At 42.1% G+C, this 21,579-nt stretch overlaps 1 protein-coding gene across 1 annotated transcript; it reads left to right on the top strand.

Annotated features, from left to right (window-relative positions):
• Positions 1-3,079: 3,079 nt before the first annotated feature.
• PGBD1 (piggyBac transposable element derived 1) lies at positions 3,080-21,305 on the top strand. Its single transcript, XM_061147304.1, has 7 exons — positions 3,080-3,378; positions 5,099-5,508; positions 6,674-6,830; positions 9,481-9,593; positions 11,199-11,298; positions 11,923-12,019; positions 19,518-21,305. The coding sequence occupies exons 2-7, from the start codon at positions 5,113-5,115 to the stop codon at positions 21,073-21,075; spliced, it is 2,421 nt and encodes an 806-aa protein (XP_061003287.1). The 5' UTR covers positions 3,080-3,378; positions 5,099-5,112; the 3' UTR covers positions 21,076-21,305.
• Positions 21,306-21,579: the final 274 nt, after the last annotated feature.

Below are 21,579 nucleotides of genomic sequence, written 5' to 3'. Positions count from 1 at the left end.
TCTGAATATGTCACCAGGATGATAAACATCACTTGCTGATTGGTGGCAGCTGCTTGGGGTACCACTGTCTGGAAAAGACTTCTTAGTCTGTCATGTGAGTGGGAAGACTGGTGAGCCCTCAGGTTTTGCTAAGGTTTTGTTCAGCTGCATATAATTCAAACACAAAAAGTGGGAATAACATAATAAAAGTTTGTTTTTCTTTAAATAGAAAAGGCCAGAGACAGCAGTCCAGGCCTGGAAGGTGGTTCTCTGACATCACTAGGGGCCCCAGCCTTTGCCTTTCATGCCATCATTCCTTAAAGTCATCATATGATGATCCTTGATGGCTGCTGAAGCTCCAGCTATCACATACAAGATGCGGACAGAAGGCAGAAGGACAGAGGTGCCTCCCCGTCAGTCAGCTCCTTTTAAGCAGCTTTCCCATAAATCACTTCAGCACATATATCATAGGCCAAAACTAAAGAAAGGGAAACTGGAAAGTATATCTTATTCTGGGTTTCAGAGTGTCCAGCTGAAAATCAGGCTTCTGTCACTAAGAGTAAAGGGGAGGATGAAGGTTGAAATAGGCACTTAGGAGCCTTTGATCCACTTCCCACTGTGATCAGACTTGGTGCAAGCTGACCAGAAGCAACAATTAATGCCATTTTCTGGAGAAGGACCAAATCTGCAGGAGAAGCAGCTGTAATTTTTCAGGAAATTTAATTTTATGGAAAGTCAGTCATATTCCATTGCTTAAGAAGCCATAAGGTATGTATCTTTTATTCTGCTTTTATTAGTAAAAGTAAGTTGATACCAGGGAGTTTTCCAAGAGTTTTGAGGGGTGTGCTGAGGTTAATACCTAAACATTTAGCTCTATGTCATAGTTTAGATCTATTTGATTCTACTCAGTTAAGGAAGTAACCTGAAATATCTTTAGTCTCATTAAAGAGCAATGATAATGAAAAGATTCAACGTATGAAGAAGTATATACCCTTCAGTTCAGTCGCTCAGTCATGTCCAACTCTGTGACCCCATGGGCTACGGCATGCCAGGCTTCCCTGTCCATCACCAACTCCCGGAGCTTGCTCAAATTCATGTCCATCAAGTCGGTGATGCCATCCAATCATCTCATCCTCTGTCGCCCCCTTCTCCTGCCTTCAGTCTTTCCCAATATCAGGGTTTGTTTTTTTTTCCCCAATAAGTCAGTTCTTTGCATCAGGTGGCCACAGTATTGGAGCTTCAACTTCAGAATCAGTCCTTCCAGTGAATATTCAGTACTGATTTCCTTTAGGATTGACTTCTCCACATGGAGAAGGAAATGGCAACCCACTCCAGTATTCTTGCCTGGAGAATTCCAGGGACAGAGGGGCCTGGTGGGCTGCCGTCTATGAGGTTGCACAGAGTTGGACATGACTGAAGCGACTTAGCTGAAGCTTCCACAAGCCTCTTATCCTTATCCCTCAGAGGGTAGAGAGAATGGAAACCACAATTACAGAAAACTAACTAAACTGATCACTTGGATCACAGCCTTGTCTAACTCAATGAAACTATGAGCCATGCCGTGTTAGGGCCACCCAAGACAGACGGGTCATGGTGGAGAGTTCTGACAAAACGTGATCCACTGGAAAAGGGAATGGCAAATCACTCGAGTATTCTTGCCTTGAGAACCTCATGAACAGTACATACCCTTAACTCTGGAAAATTAATCTTGGCTTTTTCTTTTCATGATGATTCTATAGTATAGGTATTACAAGCATCCTATGTTCATTTACACTAACCTAATTCTTGCTTACAATTCCAAAGGAAGTGGTGTGCTCATCTGTACTCTGGGGGCAGACCCATAAATAACCACCTAGGCACAAATGATGGAGAGAGATATATTTTCCTTATTCCTGGAAATTATAGAAACATTGAACAGAGGGCAGATGTTATAACAGATTCGATTGGGGTTTTGCTTACAACGTAAAACATCCTAGACACCCTAAAAGGCAGTTAAAAATCCACTCAGAGCAGAAAATCAGGAAGACTGTACTGTATTGCAGCAATATCGTCTACTGATTGGCCATTTCTGTTTGAGTTTACTTTCTAGAGTTTTTAAATAGTTTTACTGTCAAAACTGACCATCTTTTCACATGGTGATTGTTAATTAATATTAATTCTGATTTTGAACCACCATGTTCACCTGGGCTGAATTATTAGATTCTCATTTTACTCTTAAACAGCAGTGCCCTTAAAAATTAAACAGGGGATTTAAATTTAAATGCACATGCCCTTTGACAAATATATTCCAGTATGTATTTACCCTAGAAATATATTCATAAAAGCATATATTCAGTGGTGTTCTCTACTTATAAAGAAAAAATATAGTAGGGATAGTTAAGTAAATTAGCCCATACACTGGTATACTAATTAGCTCTTAAATTGGTATGTGAAGATCGCCAAGTTTTCTTAACTGAAAAAGATAAGATGTAAAATAATATCATGATGCCAGAGGTGGTTTAAAATGCATACTTACTAAACGAATGTTTGTTGAGTGCTATTGTGTGGCTGGTAGTGTCCTGGGAGGGTACACACAAAATACTAACAGTGGTTAACTGTGGGGAGTTGGGATACTTTTCAGTCTCTGTGCAACTCGAGGGTGTGTTTTTCTTTTTTTATTATAGGACTCTTTAATATATTTTTATATATTGATACATTATCAGCAGGCTTAACTAAGTTATATATGCAGTTATATGCAACTTGAGTTTTAGTTGTGCGTATTTGAATCTGCATATTTAAAATTTTAAAATATGTGCTGCTTGCTGTATTGCAACGTTTATTCATCTGTCTTCCCAGCAGCCTGTGAGGACTCTAAAGACAGAAACTCAGTTTTGTCTTCATCATCTATTTGGTTTTTAATTGAAGTAATTGCAAAAATGAGGGGTAGTTTGGGGATATCCGGATGGTCTGTCGGAGACTATGCTACTGAGCAGGTTGGGATGTGGCAGCTGGAGTCCTCCAGGCGCACCAGAGAGACGTGCGGCCGCATTCCTAGAGAGGCACAGAGCCGGCTAGGCAGCCACAGCGGCGAGAGGAGAAATCTTTGGCCCCCGAAGTCCTGACGGCAGGAAGTGGGGCACGCCCACTAGGCGAGGCGGCTGGCTTCTCCGGACTGCAGAGCTGGGCCTCCGCTCTCAGGTGGGAATTTTCATTGGGTCAGCTACGTCTTTGTTGTGCTTGTTCCTTGAACTTTTGGTCTGTTAGCCAGCAGTTAAGACAGTCATTCACCGAGTGCCCCCTGTATTCCAAGTGCTGGGGTGCGATCGCAGTAAGATACGTTCTCGGCCCGCAGGACGTCTGGCATCCCAGTTCATCTCCGTGCGCTCAGCAAGACATCCTCCAATATTTGTTGAATACCAGGTACGCCGGCAAAGATAAGACCCTGTCCTCAAGGAGCAAGGGGTGGTGGTCGTGCTGGGGGCTGTGACCTCTGAGTTGAACAGTGAAGCCAGTTGGTGAGGCAGGTTTGGGCTCACCTTTCCATGGGAACCCTCTCCGCCTGAGTGGCTCAGAGGACAAGATTGTACGTTAGGTTTGGGGGTGGCATTTGCGCTGGGCCTTGGGGATTTACGGTTAGAAGACTGGTCGTGGCCGTAACGTACAAGGTGGGTGGGACAAATTTGAGTATCAGCTGGCAGTGACACGAGGCGTTTGAGAAGACGATGGCTTTCTTGCAAGTAGGGTCTGTGTCTTTTATTCCGGGGATAGCTCCTGGAAAATAATGATGTGCTCGATAAATGTTTATCGAGTGGCAAACACGTAAGCGAAACTCAGTTCTAAGATCGAATCCTGGGGAGTTTGAATTTAGTTCAACCAGGAGCAATTGAAATTAGCATTTGGGAGAGGGGTGTTGTCAGATATGGTCCGAATTGTGCTTTAAGAAATACCGATCCAGTGATGAACTGGTGGGGCAGGTATACCACACAGAAAATATTGTGATAATAGTGACTGTCAATAATAATTAGGGTGTAAAAAGGAAGATGAAGCAGTGGGTGCAAGAGGCATTTTGGAGGAAGAACTGAATGGACCCAGGGTGATTATGTACACTATATGTAGGCTGGCTTTGGCCTGAATACATGGAAGATGGTGGTGATGCCAATAGAAATAGAAAAATACAGAGTGAGTGCAGCTTTGAGGAGGCTGATTTCAGTTGGGGATGTGTTGAAATGACAGGGCAGGAAGGTCCAAGGCTGGAGGCATCCTGTGGCATTTCAAGATGTGAGTCTGGAATGTGAAAGGCAAGTCAGAACCAGATAGATAAGAGTGTTCTTAGAACAGAGATATATTGAATTTTGATGGAGATAACAAAAGGAAAAATGAGAGGGAGAAACAGAAGTCGAAATATTTCTGTTTATCTGTTGTTACATAAAAAAGCCCCAAACTTAGTGACATAAGACAACTTCAGCTCATTATTTCTTATGAGTCTGTAGGTTGACTGGGCAGTATTACTGGACTTACTCATGTGGCTGGGGACTAGGCTCAGTTCCGCTCCAGCTGGGGCTCTGTGGCTCTCATCCACGTGACCTCTGTGTGGCTAGCTTGGGCCTTCTCACAGCATGGCAGTCTCATGGCTGTGTGCCAGGCACTACAAGAGCACTTCCTCTTACAGTGTCGTATCTGCCATATCTTATTGGTCAGAGCAAGTCACAGACCAGTGCAGATTCAAGGGAAGGAAAAAGACTCCACCCCATAATGGGAAAAGTAACAAAATCTCATCACAACAGATCTTAGGCAATGGAGACTTGGAGACTTTGAAAGTCTACTACACCTAAGCTAAAGTATTCTGTGAGAAAGACACAGAGATAGATGACCTTCCCTCCATCTAAAGTATAAGCTGCTCAGGCATTCTTATTAACCCTTCTTCTCTTATATCCCCTCCCTTTGGGCTCTACTCCCTTAGGAGTCAAGGTATACTTCATTGATAAAACAGGCAAGCGGGCTCAGTTGTTGAGCATCACTTAGAGTGGGGACAAAAATATGTGTTACATAGATTTTTGAAGCTCTTGTTATTTTCACGTTACTGATCAATACTTATGCCTCAGGTATACATTTGGAAAAGCTAAGTGAACTGTTTTCTAAGCCTTTAAGGTCAACATGGATGAAGTTTTGCAGGACCACGCTCCTGAAAATGGAGACAGCTTTGTGAAAGTGAAGGAGGAAGATCCCACATGGGAACAGACATGCAGCTCACAGGAGAGTGGCGCCCACACTCGGGAGCTTTGCCGCCTGCGCTTCCGGCAGTTCTGCTACCAGGAGGTGGCTGGGCCCCGGGAGGCTCTGGCCCAGCTCCGAGAACTTTGCCATCAGTGGTTGAGCCCAGAGACCCACAGCAAGGAGCGGATCCTGGAGCTGCTGGTGTTGGAGCAGTTCCTGACCATCCTGCCCAAGGAGCTCCAGGCCAGGTTGCAGGCATGTTCTTTGGAGAGTGGGGAGGACGCAGTGACAGCTCTGGAGAGTCTAGAGAGAGACACAGGAGACTCAGGAGAACAGGTGGGAAGAGAATGTGTGTGGTGGTGTGGGAGATGTAGTGGCGAACATTTGTCTGTTAATTTTTAACTGAAATAATTTATAACTTGTATTGGGAGAGAAGTGCAGAGAACTGTGTGTACAATTCACACACATGTTAATGAAATGTTAACATTTGTTACAGGAATGTGCCACCCTTGTGTGAGCAAGTGCTCCCTCTCTCTGTATGCATACATATTATGTGTGCACGCACACACCCACATACAGCTTATGCAGTTTTTTTTCTTGAACCATTTGAGAATGGAATTAGTTGGAGATACCATGACCTTTTATCTCTAAACACTTCAGTGTGTGTTTCTGAAGAAGAAAGACATTCTTTTGTATAACTGGAATATAGATTATCATGTTTTGGGAAATTAAAATTTTTATGATATTATCACCTCAGTAGTAGTCCTTGTTCAGATGTATCCATAATAGCCCAATAGTGTTCCTTATGACAGTTTTGCCCCGATTCCATCATCACACATTTTTTAGTTGCTGTCTCTTCAGTCTTCTTAGATCTGGAACAGTTGTTCAGTCTTTGTCATGACAATGACATTTTTGAAGAGTACAGGTCAGTTACTTTTTGGAATGCCTCTCAATTTGGGTTTGCCTTGTATTTTCTCATGATAAGACCCAGGTAGTACATTTTGGCTGGAATACCACAGAAATGGCATTGTGGTCTCCTCAGTGTATCACTTCAGGAGGCCCATGGTGGTAGATCGTCCTGTTACTGATGAGGTTAAATTGGTATATGTCAGATTTCTCCACTATCAAGTTACCTTTTTCCCCTTTGTAATTAGTAAGTAATCTGTGGGAGACATTTGGAGATGGTGTACATATCCTATTTCTCATTAAACTTCCACACACTAGTTTAAGCATACATCTGGGGTTTTGTTTTGTTTTCTAGGCAGGGGTTCTTTGCCTGTATTGTGTCTCTTTGTGCAGCATGTAAAACAGAGCCTGGCTTTCGTAGGCCTTCAGTCCAGATCTGTCAGATGAGTGAATGTCTGTGTCTTGCTACTTTGTCTTACTCTCTACTTAAGGATTAAATGAAGCTTGTCTGGTGTTCCCTTGGGGAATGTCCCTAACTGCTGTTCAGTCCAGTTCCCACCAGGATGCCTTTTCAAAGTGAATCTTTTGTTCCCAGGCTTCTGTCTACACTCTAGGACAGGACCTGCACCTACTGGTGACAGAATATCAAGGAACCTCTTCGGAGTGTCAGAGCCCCCAGTTCCTGTTGGGGGTAACCACCCTGAAGTGTGAGCCTCCAGAGTCCCCCCAAGAGACCTCCCAAGAAGTGAGTGGTGAGTGCCAGAGGGTGAAATTAGTAAAGACGTTGGGAACAGGCCACTGACAGGTGCGTGGCCTTCTAAGTGAAAGCTTGTTTATCTGTGTTCTCAAGTTTTGTTTTTGTCTAACCCTGTACCTAAGCAAGCTTTTAAAAACACCTGAAACTGTAAAATGTTAGAAATCTAAGATCTTTTCAACACCCTTAATAGTTAGGAAAACCAAAACTCAGAGTATAAATGACCTGCCCAGGGTCAGCAGAGGCATTGTCACCTGACCTTCTGACCAAGATTCTCTTTACTATATGTGTCTACTCCACATTTGTAATTCCACACCTGGAATTTAAATATTTACTTGGTAGCTTTCCATAACTTTGCCTTTTTCCCCATGGTAACGTTATCTTCAGTGGCCTCCTTCAAGATGCATTCCCTGTCATTCGCAAGGGCTTTTTACCCTTGTAAGAAGAAGTGAAGAAGTGAAGTCACTCAGTTGTGTCCAATTCTTTGCAACCCCACAGACTGTAGCCCACCAGGCTCCTTGGTCCATGGGATTTTCCAGGCATGAATACTGGAGTGGGTTGTCATTTCCTTCTCCAGGGGATCTTCCCGACCCAGGGATCGAACCCAGGTCTCCCGCATTGTAGGCAGATGCTTTACCATCTGAGCTACCAGGGAAGCCCCTATTTGTGTAATAAGGTTTTATTAAGTATAAAGGAGATAGAGAAAGCTTCTGACGTAGACATTAGAAGGGGGCAGGCCCTCCCAAATATTCTGGAGACTCTGTCCAAGGACCTGTGTGCCTACTAGTCATAACCCAAGCACATTTCTCCAGGGTACCAGAGACCAAATGAACGGAAGATCAATTCTCCAGGCTGCCTGCCTTCCCTCCCCTCCTGCTGGTATTTTCAAAGGGATAATAAGTCAGCCCGCATGACTGGAGGGTAGGGTTTATTTAGGGGAAAGGGGGGGTGGGGGGGAAGGTCAGTTGGGGCCATTTTATGGGGTATTTAAATTCAAACCAGGAAGTTCAGACTTGGAAAAAAAGTTGGGTACCACTGAAGCCTTTTTTTTTTTTCTTAACGTAAAAAATATGATTTACAGTGACTGTTATTTGTGTATATTCGGTATTTCATTCCCACCAGTCATGGAATACTAGATTTAAAATGAAAACTACTGAGTACTTTAGTTTTGCTAGTCTCTTAATGCTCAGCTGTGATTCTTAGTGTCAGACAGATTGTTAAATTTTAGATATGTTGATGGAAAAGTAGAAAAGACCTTGATATCATCTTACTCACGACAGCTTAAGCCCACTTTGTCTTATTCTGTCTTTGGCAGAGATATAGAGCAATGGGATCAGTGTGGTGTGTGTAGTGAGCTATAGTATATTTGAAAACATTCTTCTACCTTCGTCCCACGCTTAACCCTAAAGCTTTTCCACCTCAGGAGGATGATAAGGAGCAGTCACAGAGTCTGGTCTGACGTTTGCTCTCAGATTTCCCATTGCTCTTGATCTCTCTGCCCCTCTTCCATCTTCTGTTGCCATCTTGCCTCTCCTTAGTTTAGCCCTTTCTCTGACAGCAGACCTGCTTCACACGGTGCTTTTTAAGCTGTTGGTTTTTTTGGCATATATGCATTGTGGGGAGATTAGGTAGTAATAGTGAATCATGGGCAAGGCTCTTTTATTTTCCTAGCAAGCTTTATTCTCTCTAGTATGAAGGAAGAGCACCAAAAGGATTCCACAGTGATTCACTGTTGAAGCAAAGAAAAGTAGCGCCATGTTCTGGGTTAGAATTATCCCCTGTGCACTCTGTTTAGTAATTCTGGACTTCTGCTCTTGTTACCGTCTTGGCAGACTGTGGTACATTACTTTGTATGGGGTCTTAAAGGGCTTTACAGAGGGATTTTATGTTATCTCAGTCTTCATTGCCCCTGTAAAATGGACTGTGTTCTCCCCCTTGTACAGATAAGGAATTGGAAAGAATCTTTCTAAGTAACAGTGCAGTGACATGCAGTCATGATCACTGTTTGGACTGTAGTTTCCAATGCAGCAGATTCTCAAAAGTTCTCCTAGTTTGCAGTTAGCATCTCTTCTATGTATGACTGTGTGTCTGACCTTTTTGATTGAAGTATAGTTTATTTACAATGTTATTAGTTTCAAGTGTACATGTAAGACTTTTTTTAGAGCCATTTTAGGTTCACAGCAAAATTGAAAGGAGATTTCTCGTCTCCCCCTGCCTCCCACACATACCCAGCCTCCCCCATTATCAACTCAATTTTTTTATCCTTATTTTCTCTCTTCATCTTTCTCTTATCTGCTTTCCTATTGCCTCTTGGATTTGTCTCTGTTCTCCACTTATCTTTCTTCTTTGTTCTCTGGTTAATGTTTCTTCAATCACTAGCTTCTTCCCTCTCCTTATTTTCATCTGTAATTTCTGATTTTTCTTTTATGTCTGTGAAAGTGCATCACTGGAAAGCATCTCATGAGTTCATAAACACCACTTATTCTGTGGGTGGGAGACACTAAAGCTATAGAATTCCTGACAATGAAAATAGACGTGATGTTCTAGCTTAAGATCTGTATCTTAGTTCTTGGATGTTTAACAAACATAAGATTTAGGGGCTGGGTCCCCCACAAAGGGCTCTTGTAAAAGCTACTGTGTCTCTTCAGGACTCTTGTCTGCTCCGTCCACAAGGCCTGCATCCCAGAGACCAGACCCTCTCCAGGAAGAGAATTCCAGAGACCAGGCTGCAGTACTGGGGTTGAACTCAGCCAGGTCCCAGGTGAGCAGGGTGCCCAGGCTGTGGGAACCTCAGTAGTAGCCCTCCTCCCCCTGCCCACCCATCCGTGCCCCTTCTCTTGGCTCACACTGGTCACCCCGAGAGCCTTTCAGGTGGCACAATCCCTGTGTCTTCACCTTGTCACAGAATACCACACACCATGTGCGCCTCATCCAGGAGCTCACACACACACACGCTGTTGCCTCATTTCACACCGTATGCAGAAGGCACATCCAAATCTCAGGCTATAAGAATAAGGGGCAGAGTGAGGCCCTTGGTTTCAGAAAGTGCCTCCACTCATTTGATGCCCAGTGACAGATGTTTTCTCTTTTGAGGAACCTCTGGTTTCTCTCCGCAGTCTGAGAACCAACCTCTTCCTCATATTCCTTTATAGTCCCAGTGTTCTGCGCATGCCCAATTAATACTTGGTGATGGTAATGGCAGTACTGTGTATCTTCTTCACAGAGTGGACTCTTGTTCATTTTTCCTCTTATTTTTAGTGGTCCAATCATTTTCTTAGTCATTTAGTTTAAAAGTATTTTAACTCTCCCATTTAAGTCCTTTTCTGCTGAGTTCGTTTCCTCCAAACAGGTTTCCATGCAGTCCTCTCCTCACTCAGTTTTCTTCTGTGATTTCTAATTGGCTCTTAATCCTATCAGACCCAGGGCCTCCTAGTCTTAATACTTTACCTTCCTGAAAACCAGTGTATAGCAAGTGAAATGTATAGCAAGTAAAACTTACCCTATGTATATTTAAATCAATGTAATTATCCTAAAATGTAACATAATGGAGAAACAAAGTAATTTATTAAGAAAAAAGAAAGAATTCCCTGGTAGTTCGAGGGTTAGGACTTTGCACTAGCTCACTGCCTCGGGCCCAGGTTTGATCCCTCATCGAGGAACCAAGATCCTATAAGCCATGTGGGGCAGCGCCCCCCCCCCAAGTATGTATTAAAAAAATGCAAACGCTTGAACATAATAACTCCAAGAAATAATTAAATGTTGCACCCATGTGTAATCAAGTTTGAATTAAGTTGGAGTAAGAAGATCAACAGTCTGGGCAATAAAAGGGCAGAGATATGGGTGGTCAATAGAATGAAAGTAGTGTTGAGTCAAATAATGAAAGACCAGACAGAGAAAGAGAAATTAATATTAATTGAAGGAAGGCCAAGACTAAGTTATGGGTTGTATTGTGTCCGGAAAAGATATATTGAAGTCCTAAGCCCAGGTACCTATGACTGATCTGATTTGGAGCTAGACTTTTTGTGGATGTAATCAAGTTAAGATGAGGTCGTACTGCATTAGGGTGGGCCCTGCGTCCAGTGGTCAGTGTCCTTGTACGAAGGCCACATGATGACAGACACACACACAGAGAAGGCCATGTAACGACAGAAGCAGAGACCAGAGTGATGCATCCAGGGGACACGGAGGACTGCTGACAACCCTCAGAAGGTAGGAGAGAGGCAGGACGACACTCCTCTAGACCTTCAGAGAGCAGGCCCTGCTGGTTGGTCCTACTGGTGTGCAGTGTGGTAGTCAGCACCCTTCACAACTAGACCCTTTATCTTTACCACAGTGAAGACTAAGAGGCCAGTTTTTGTCCTTGTAGACATCAGTGAAGACTGAGGAAGCTGCACCGGTCCTTGTCTCAGAGGAGTGGCCAGTTCCGAGTCTGGCTCCGGAGAAGGTTACAAACATCAGTCTCATGGGTAAGGACAGGCCCCTGGCTGGTGTCCACCTTTCCCATCGTTAACCCTGACTCAGCCATTGTGAACCCACATGTCCTACACACCCTTCTTTCCCCTTCTTCTGGTCTTGATCTCCACGCTTCTCTCAGCCTGTCATTTTGTATCCCTCACAATCACAGTACCTTCTGTTACTAATCACTCAGCCTACTGATTCCTGCTGTTCTCTGATCGTCCCTCTGTGTTCCCTGATTCCCTCAACGTCTCCTCCTTTGCTCCCCTTTTTCCCCCTTTGCAAGGGTCCCAGATAATGTCATTTTCACACATCCCTTAATATCTGGAAATTCCACAAACACCTCTGCTGTATCCCTCCTTCACGTCAGAGGAAGTTCTCTTTACTCTGAGAGCACTACTGTCTCTGTGTAATTTTCTTTAAATAGTCTTTGCCCCATTAGGCCTTCTCCCCTGGAAACTGACCTTTCTTACTATCTTCCCACACTCTACCACGTTTTTAGGATTGCTGTGACTATGTTCCTGGGACACCTGTTGATTTTTGGTTTTAATTTGAAACATCCTGTTCCCTACCCTGGAGATTTTTTTCTAGATTCAGGTGGAAATGATATTTGAATTATCAATGTGTTATTTTAGCTGAAGAAGTTGTAACTAAAGATGGATTTTTTAACACAAAGCAAGAAACTTCTGAAGAAATGGAACGAGGTGCTGAGGCCTCAGGAATAGCCAACAGGTGAGTGTCCATGTAGAATAGCTCCTACAAATGTAAAAAATTGGAATGAAACCAGAGAAACCAGTTGGTAAACGTCTCTTCCCTGGAATAATACAGAAAAAGTAACACTCACTTCTATGATCATAGGAGGCCCCACTCCAAGACACTGACCTGTCAGTATATCATAATTACACAAAACCTTCAGTTGGCACATGGTTGCCTTCAAGAATCCTCTCTTGGTTCCTTGCCTGATCACTGTTCCCCTGGCTTCCTTATGTTTTTGTGGAGCTATAGATACTGAAGCCAGAAAAAGAAGATAGAGAAGGCAGAGGATTGAGATAGGAGAGTGAGGTCTGCAAGTGAGGCTGTTGTCATGATGGTTAAAGAAATATCAGATCTGGAAAAGGACTTAAGACAGGAAGATAGGTAGGGTATTTTCAACCTCCATTAGGAGAGTCCTGAGCAAGAATCAAAAGGAGTAAAGCTGATGATAATAGACAAATTAAAGGTAGTAGCAGGATTTGCACCAGTGGCCTGGTGAAAACAACACCTGAGCCATTTGCCCACATACCCAGGGTTAATAAGGCAGGACTGAGAGCAGCACCAACAATAGTGTAGTTTGTGAACTCCCATGGTGGACAAAAGGGGACACAACAGAGCATACCACAGGTGAACAGCCCCAGAGGAGAAAGGGCCTAATAATAGAAAGCTTCCTTAACATGAGAAAGGAGACAGTCACCCAATCCAGGGAACACAAAGAGGAGAGTCCCATACAGGGTAAACCCAAGGAGGAACAAGCTGAGACCACACACTGATCAAACTAACAAAAATTAAATATAAATAAAAATATTAAAGCAACAAGGGAAAAGCAACACATTACAAGGGAATCCCCATAAGGTTATCAGCTGATTTTTCAGCTAAAACTCTGCAGGCCAGAAAGGAGTGGCAAAATATATTTAAAGTAATGAAAGGGAAAAACCTACAACCAATAATACTGTACCCAGCAAGGCTCTCATTCACATTTAACACAAATCACAAGTTTTATAGACAAGCAAAAGCTGTGAAAATTCAGCAACACCAAACCGACTTTACACAAATGCTAAATGAACCTCTCTAGGTGGAAAACACAAGAACAAAAGAGGAAGAGAGGAAGGGAAGAAAAAAGACCTTCAAAAACAAACCTAAAACAATTAAGAAAATGGAAATAGGAACATATATATCAATAATTACCTTAAATGTAAATGGATTAAATGCTCCAACCAAGAGACACAGGTTGACTGAATGGATACAAAAACAAGGCCTTGTATATATGCTATCTACAAGAGACCCACCTCAGACGTAAGGACACATACTGACTAAAAGTGAGGGGATGGAAAAAGACATCCATACAAATAGAAATCAAAAGAAAGTTGAAGTAGCAATACTCATATCAGGCAAAATAGACAAGAGACAAGGAAGGTCACTACATTATGACTGAGGGATCAATAAAAGGAGAAGACAGCAATTACATATGCACCCAACATAGCGTTTGACTTATATATTGAGACGCTCTGAACAGCCATGGTCCTGGAGAAGGGAATGGCTACCCACTCCAGTATTCTTACCTGGAGAATTCGATGGACAGAGGGTACAGTCCATGGGGTCACAAAGAGTCAAACACGACTAAGTGACTACACTTGCACTTTAACAGCCATGAAAGGGGACATTGACAGCACCACAATAGTAGTAGGGAACTTTAACACCCCATTTACACCAACAGACAGATCATTCAGACAGAAAATTAATAAAGGAAGCACAAACCTTAAATAAGAGATTAGACCAAATAGACTTAATTGGTATTCATAGGGCATTCCATCCAAAAGCAGCAGAATACACTTTCTACTCAAATGCACACAGAACATTCTCCAAGATAGATACATCTTGGGTCACAAGTTTACTGAGGCTTAAGAAAATTGAAATCATAAAAGCATCTTTTCTGATCACAATGTTATGAGATTTGAAATAAATTACAGGAAAAAAACCTGTAAGAAACACAAACACACGAGGTTAAACAATGTTATTAAATAGCCAATGAGTCACTGAAGAAATCAAAAAATACCTGGAGGCATATGACAATGAAAACATGTTGATCCAAAACCTATGAGATGCAGCAAAATTAGGGTGAAACAGATCACCAGCCCAGGTTGGATGCATGAGACAAGTGCTCGGGCCTGGTGCACTGGGAAGACCCAGAGGGTAGAGAGGGAGGTGGGAGGGGGGATCAGGAAAGGGAATACATGTAACTCCATGGCTGATTCATGTCAATGTATGACAAAAACCACTACACTATTGTAAAGTAATTAGCCTCCAACTAATAATAAGAAAAAAAAAAAAAGATGCAGCAAAAGCAACTCTAAGAGGGACATTTACAGCAGTACAGTCTTATCTCAAGAAACAAGAAAAATCTCAAAACAACCTAACCTTACACCTAAAGCAACTAGAGAAAGAACAACAAACAAAACCCAAACTTAGAAGGAAATAAATCATAAAGATCAGAGCAGAAATAGAGACAAAACAATAGCAAAGAACTAAAAGCTTGTTCTTTGAAGAGATAAAATGGATACGCCTTTAGCCAGACTCATCAAGGGAAAAAAGGAGAGGACTCAAATCAATAAAATTAGAAATGAAAAAGTTTCAGCTGACACCACAGAAATACAAAGGATCATAAGAGACTACTATTAATACAAATGACTGTATGCCAATAAAATGGACAACCTGGAAGAAATTGGTTGGACAGATTCTTAGGTACAGTCTTCTAAGACTGAACCAGGAAGAAATAGAAAACATGAACAGACCAGTCACAAGTACTGAAACAAAGTTCGATTAAAAAACTCCAAACAGGGCTTCCCTGGTAGCTCAGGGGTAAAGAATCCACCTGACAATGTAGGAGACATGAGTTGGATCCCTGGTCTGGGAAGATCCTACATGCCGTGGAGCAACTAAGTCTGTGCTCTAGAGCCCAGGAGCCACGACTGCAGAGCCCACATGCCACAACTACTGAAGCCTGTGTGTCCTAGAGCCTGTGCTCAGCAACAAAAGCCACCACAGTGAGAAGCCTGTGCACCACAATGAAGAGTAACCCCTGCTCACGGCAACTAGAGAAAAGCCTGTGCAGCAATGAAGACCCAGTACAGCCAAAAATAAAACAACAAATTATTTTTAAAAAAGAGTTAACACCCACCCTTCTGAAACTCTTCCAGAAAATTGAAGAGGAACACTCCCGAGCTCATTCTACAAGGCTACCATCACTCTGATACCCAAACCAGACAAAGATATCACACACACACAGAAAAGAAAATTACAGGCCAATATCACATGAACATAGGTGCAAAAATCCTCAATAAAATACTAGCAAACTGAGTCCAACAACATATTAAAAGGATCATATACCCTAATCAAGTTGGATTTATCCCAGGGATGCAACATGGATTCTTCAATATATGCAAACCAATCAATGTGATACACCACATTAACAAATTGAAGAATAAAAACAATATGATCATTTCTATAGATGCAGAAAAAAACTTTAGACAAAATTCAACACCCATTTATGATTAAAACTCTAGAAAGTGGTTTTAGAGGAAATCTACCTCAACATAATAAAAGGCCGTTATACAGCAAACCTACAGTTAGACAACCCTCAGGAAGGGAGAAAATATTTGCAAACAAAGCAACTGAGAAGGGATTAATCTCCAAAATATGCAAACAGCTCATGCAGTTCAATATTAAAAAAAAAACTCAATGGACAGTTAGTTTGGAATGGACATGTACACACTGCTATATTTAGAATATAACCAACAAGGACCTACTATATAGCACATGGAACTCTGCTCAGTGGTATGTGGCAGCCTGGATGGGCGGGGAGTCTGGGGGAGAATGGGTACACATACATGTATGGCTGAGTCCCTTTGCTGTCCACCTGGAACTGTCACAACATTGTTAATTGGCTGTTCCCCAATATAAAATAAAAAGTTTTTTTAAAAAACAAAACAATGAAAAAATGGGCAGAAGATCTAAACAGATATTCCTCCACAGAAGACACAGGTGGCCAAAAACACATGAAAAGATGCTCAGCATCACTAAGTATTAGAGAAATGCAAATCAAAACTACAATGAGGCATCAACTCACACTAGTCAGAATGGCCATCATCAAAAAATCTACAAACAACAAATACTGGAGAGGAAGTGGAGAAAGGGGAACCCTCCTACACTGTTAGTGGGGATGTAAATGGTACAGCCACTATGGAGAACAGTATGGAGGTTCCTCAAAAAACTAGAGTTGCCATATGACCCTGCAATTCCATTCCCAGGCATATACCTGAGAAAACCATAATTCAAAAAGATACATGCACCCCAGTGATCACTGCAGCACTATTTACAATAGCCAGGTCATGGAAGCCACCGAAATGTCCATCAACAGAGGAATGTATAAAGATGTCATACATATATACAATGTTAGCCATAAAAAGGGATGAAATAATGCTATTTAGAAAGACAAATATTGTATAATATCACTTATATGTGGAATCTAGAAAAATGGATGAACTTATTTGCAAAGCAGAAATAGATGTAGAAAACAAACTTAGGGTTAGGAATGGGGGAAGTGAGGGGTGGGTTGAATTGGGAGATTGGGATTGACATGTATACACTACTGTACATAAAATAGACAGCTAATGAGAACCTACTGTATAGCACAGGGAACTCTAGTCAGTGCTCTGTAGTGACCTAAATGGGAAGGGAATCTTAAAACCAAAAACAGTGGACATGTGTATAACTGATTAACTTTGCTGCACAGCAGAAACTAACACAACGTTGTAACTCAACCATACTCCAATATCAATTTTAAAAAATAGTACATATACGAGTGCCGGTTGTGGAATGAATGAGTGTGTAGCATAGGTGCTCCTGAAGCAGAGAGAAACCAGAAGGTGGGCTTCTGGTGAGACCACCAACTCCTTGGAGATCATGAGCAGAAGAAGGTGGGCTTCTGGTGAGACCACCAACTCCTTGGAGACCTGAGTAAAGAAGAAAAAGGAAACAACTTGGGATAATTACATTGAAGAGCAGGGCACGGGATGAGAATTCTTCTTGACATTTTTTCATCTTAGGGAAACAGGGACCACAGTCTCAGTTAAAAGAGAAACGTCTTAAAGCTTGAGAAGTGAAACCTTCATAAAGCTGGTGAAGTCTGAGCCAAGCTGTACTAAGGGAAGAGAAGTAACACTGTGACTTAGCTCAGGATTATAATTAGATAATACAGATCTGCTCCTGTGTCTGTCAGGTACGTTTACACCAGATAACTGAAACCATGACTCACAGTGCCTCAGAATCAAGATATCTTACTGTTTGATGTGACAAGAAGTCTGAAGGGGTAGGCTGTTCTAGGTTTGAGGCTCCATCATGATATCAGAGATTGAGTCACCCCCAACATCCTCACTGATTCAGTAAACATATTATCACTCATATTCAGAATCACATATAATACAGAGACCCTATCTTCAGTGAGTCATGTGAGGAGACAGCAGATAAGTGAACACAGAACACAGTGCAGTATGACTTCGTGCCCTGTAGCTATCTGTGATAGATCGTGCAGCAGAGAACCCAACTGAGATCTGGGTACTGGAGAGGGTATCCCAGAAGAGGTAACATTTGAAACAAAACCTGATGAGTAAGCCGGCATTTATCAAATAAAGAGGAGGCAGATCAAAGAGAAACAGAGAAAGAAAATGCAAATGCCTAGAGAGGCTAAAAGAGCTGGAAGAGAAGAGTCACAGATCATTTTGAAGAGCAACTTTCTGCCTGAAAAATTCTGGGTCCTCTTTGGAGTAGGAAAAAAAATCATGTTTGGATATACCAAGAACTGAGTACAAAGAAGATATGAGAAGAGTGATGAAACACTCGTGGTGAACTGGGAAGAAAGGGACAAGAGGACATGAGAAGGGTTTCTGGGCAGTATTGAGTAGCTGAACTTCAGAGACCATCATTATTAGCTGTATCAGTCTACCTTGTTGTGTGATTTCTCTGGCACTACTCACTCCTGGATGAGGAATAGAGAAGACCAAGGAGGGGATTGATCTGGTGCTGAATTTTGCTGGTCCAGCACTGCAGACACTGGGGCAGGGTGATTGATGATCCTGGCAAGAGAGGGACTAAGGCAATGGATCATGAAGTCTAGATGGAAGAGCAAGGGAGGTAAAATGAGGAGGGAATGGAGGAGTCAGAGTGAGAGGGAAGAACCAATACCATGGGACAACAGTATGAGGAGGCTAGAGTGAAAAGAAATTGGGAACAGAGAGGGAGCTTTTGGAATTTTCAGCAATGGAAAGTTCAGTGTAGTGAAGTGACAGAATTCAAGGAGGATCCCTGAAGTTGAGGATGTCAGGGAACTCTTAAGATGGATGTGTTGAATGGATCATACACACAGATATTAAAGACATTCAGGATGATAAATGCTCTAAGCAGATAAATATATGTACTGTAAATTATACTGGGCTTCCTAGATGGCTCAGTGCGTAAAGAATATGCCTGCAGTGCAGGAGACCCAGGAGACTTGGGTTTGATCCCTGGGCCAGGAAGATCCCCTAGAGTAGGGCATGGCAACCCACTCCCAGTATTCTTGCCTGGAGAATCCAATGGACAGAGGAGTCAGTGGGTTACAGTCCATGGGGTCACTGAGAGTCAGACACGACAGCATAAATGCTCTAAGCAGATAAATGTATGTACTGTAAATTATATTACACCATACTTTTTTCACTGCTTTTTTCTCCCTTATGTCTTCTTAAATTAGACCATTTACTGACAGGACATTAGTAAATAAAATGCAGATTTCTAGAATTTAAGGAATTTGTGTGAAATAATAGTTTTCATCTTAGTAACTTTAGCATAATTCTTTGGGAAACCCGTAAAAATCAGTTTAAGGGCAATCAGTCCGAGTTTCTCTTTTGTTTCTCCCCAAAACAGTGTATCCACCAGATGAATGCAGAACTAGAAGAGGCTAAATCCTTCTTGTTCAGAAAGTCTGTTAGAGATGAGGGGGCTCAGTAAATAACCACCCATTTCTTTGTCCAAATTCAGAACCAATTAATAGAGACATAGAAGTAAAACAGATAGTTCTAGAAACCTCAGCTTTATGACTGGCAGAAGCTAGACCAATAAAGCTGCTCAGAGGCAGAGATAAATGGACGCATAGTGACTGCAGACTCTTTCCGCATAGGCCTTCCTGATCCATCTTGACTGGGGGAAGGACATGGAATGTCTGCAACCTGCTCATAAAGAGGACAGCCCAGTTCCTTGTCACAGATTCAACAGTTAAGTCATGATGAGTGAGTTGGAAGAGGGGAGGCCAGAAACGGCAGAGCCCTCCCCACAGAAACAGGGAGTGAGAAGTATTCCCCACAGAAGAATCTTTAGGTGTCAGTGGATTTATCCTGTATCAGTGAATGAGACTGAGAATTTTTACAGCCTGTTTTTTCTTTCTCAGAGACTGTGTACCCCAGAGTCCTTGTGGTACCCCTGTTCCTGCTGAAAGGACACTTGTGCATTTGAACACTCTCAAGGACCGTCATCCGGGTGACTTGTGGGCTCGGATGCACATCTCCTCCCTGGAATATGCTGCAGGAGACATTACCCGAAAAGGGAGGAAGAAAGACAAAGCTCGAGTGAGTGAACTGCTCCAAGGCCTTGCATTTTCTGGTGATTCAGATGTGGAAGAGGATAACGGGCCTGAGACCCAGCCTGCTCCAAAAAGGCTAAAGGGGTCAGGTGTCCCAGAGAAGAACTGGACCAAGAGAGATATTAAACCCAACTTTCCGTGCTGGTCAGCACTGGATTCTGGACTTTTGAATCTCAAGAGTGAAAAGTTGAACCCAGTAGAGTTCTTTGAGTTATTTTTTGATGATGAAACATTCAACCTGATTGTCAGTGAAACCAATAATTATGCTTCTCAGAAAAATGTCAACTTGGAAGTCACAGTTCAGGAAGTGAGGTGTGTATTTGGTGTCCTGCTTTTGAGTGGACTTGTGCGGCGTCCCAGAAGGGGAATGTACTGGGAAACGTCTGATGCTGACCAGAACCTGGTTAGAGATGCAATCAGAAGGGATAGATTTGAATTGATTTTCTCATACCTGCATTTTGCAGATAATAGCCATCTAGATCAGAATGATAAGTTCACAAAATTGAGGCCTCTCATAAAGCAAATGAATAAAAATTTTCTCCTATATGCTCCCCTCGAAGAATACTACTGTTTTGATAAGACAATGTGTGAGTGCTTTGATAGTGACCAATTTCTGAATGGTAAATCTATTAGAATTGGCTATAAAATCTGGTGTGGTGCTACCACAGAGGGTTATCTGGTTTGGTTTGAGCCTCATCAAGAAGAAGCAACTCTGATGACAGGTAAGGATCCTGATCTTGGTTTCGGTGGAAACCTCGTGATGAATTTTGCTGATGTTCTTTTAGCAAGGGGTCAGTATCCATATCATCTGTGCTTCGATGGCTTCTTTACAAGTGTCACATTGGTATCAGCCTTGAAGAAGAAAGGGGTGAGGGCAACAGGGACAATTCGTGACAGCAGGACTGAAAAATGCCCCCTTATGAGTGCAGAACATATGAAAACAATGAAGAAGGGGTACTGTGATTTCCGAGTAGAAGAAAATGATGAGATAATTTTGTGTCGTTGGCATGGTGATGGTATTATCAGTCTGTGTTCCAATGCTGTTGGCATAGAGCCAGTCGATGAGATACACTGTTTTGCGAGTGACAAGGAGATCCCTCAGATAAGTCAACCATCCATAGTGAAACTGTATGATGAATGCAGGGAAGGTGTAGCTAAAATGGAACAGATCACTTCCAAATACAGGGTGAGAATAAGAAGCAAGAAGTGGTACTCAGTTTTGGTGAGCTATATGATTGACATAGCCATGAGCAATGCATGGCAGCTGCACAGAGCTTGTAACCCAGGTTCCTCTCTAGACCTCGGGGATTTTCGAAGATACGTTGCACATTTCTACTTGGAGCATAATGCAAATATGTCAGATTAAGGCAGGTGAAACAGACACAATGAAGACATTAATAAAACACAGAAAAGTCACAACTATATAGCAGATTGTACCTAAAGCAAACATGATGTATGTATACAGTTAAATAACTAATATTTCTTTTAAAAATATAGAGTTTCAAAAACTGTTAGAACAAATGATCTGTAAAAATGTTGAAATTTATTGGTACCTTTTGTATGTCTAATTTTGATATAAACATATGGGAAATCCTTTATATTAGTTGCATTGAATTGATTATCCATTTAAAGAACGAAATCCTGCCTTTTTTTTTTCCTGGTAGTTTTCTCTGGGGAATGCCATTTGTAAATGCAGGCAGAATTTAATATAATCCCTATCAAATCACTCATTAAAATTTTTCACAGAACTAGAAAAAATAATTCCAAAATTTATATGGAACCACAAAAGACCCAAAATTGCCAAAGCAGTCCTGAGGAAAAAGAACAAAGCTAGAGGTGTAACCCTCCCAGACTTCTGACAATACTACAA

This window comes from Dama dama, chromosome 7 (assembly GCF_033118175.1).
Source record: "Dama dama isolate Ldn47 chromosome 7, ASM3311817v1, whole genome shotgun sequence".
Lineage (NCBI taxonomy): Eukaryota > Metazoa > Chordata > Mammalia > Artiodactyla > Cervidae > Dama > Dama dama.
This window is presented reverse-complemented; position numbering and strand designations above follow the sequence as displayed.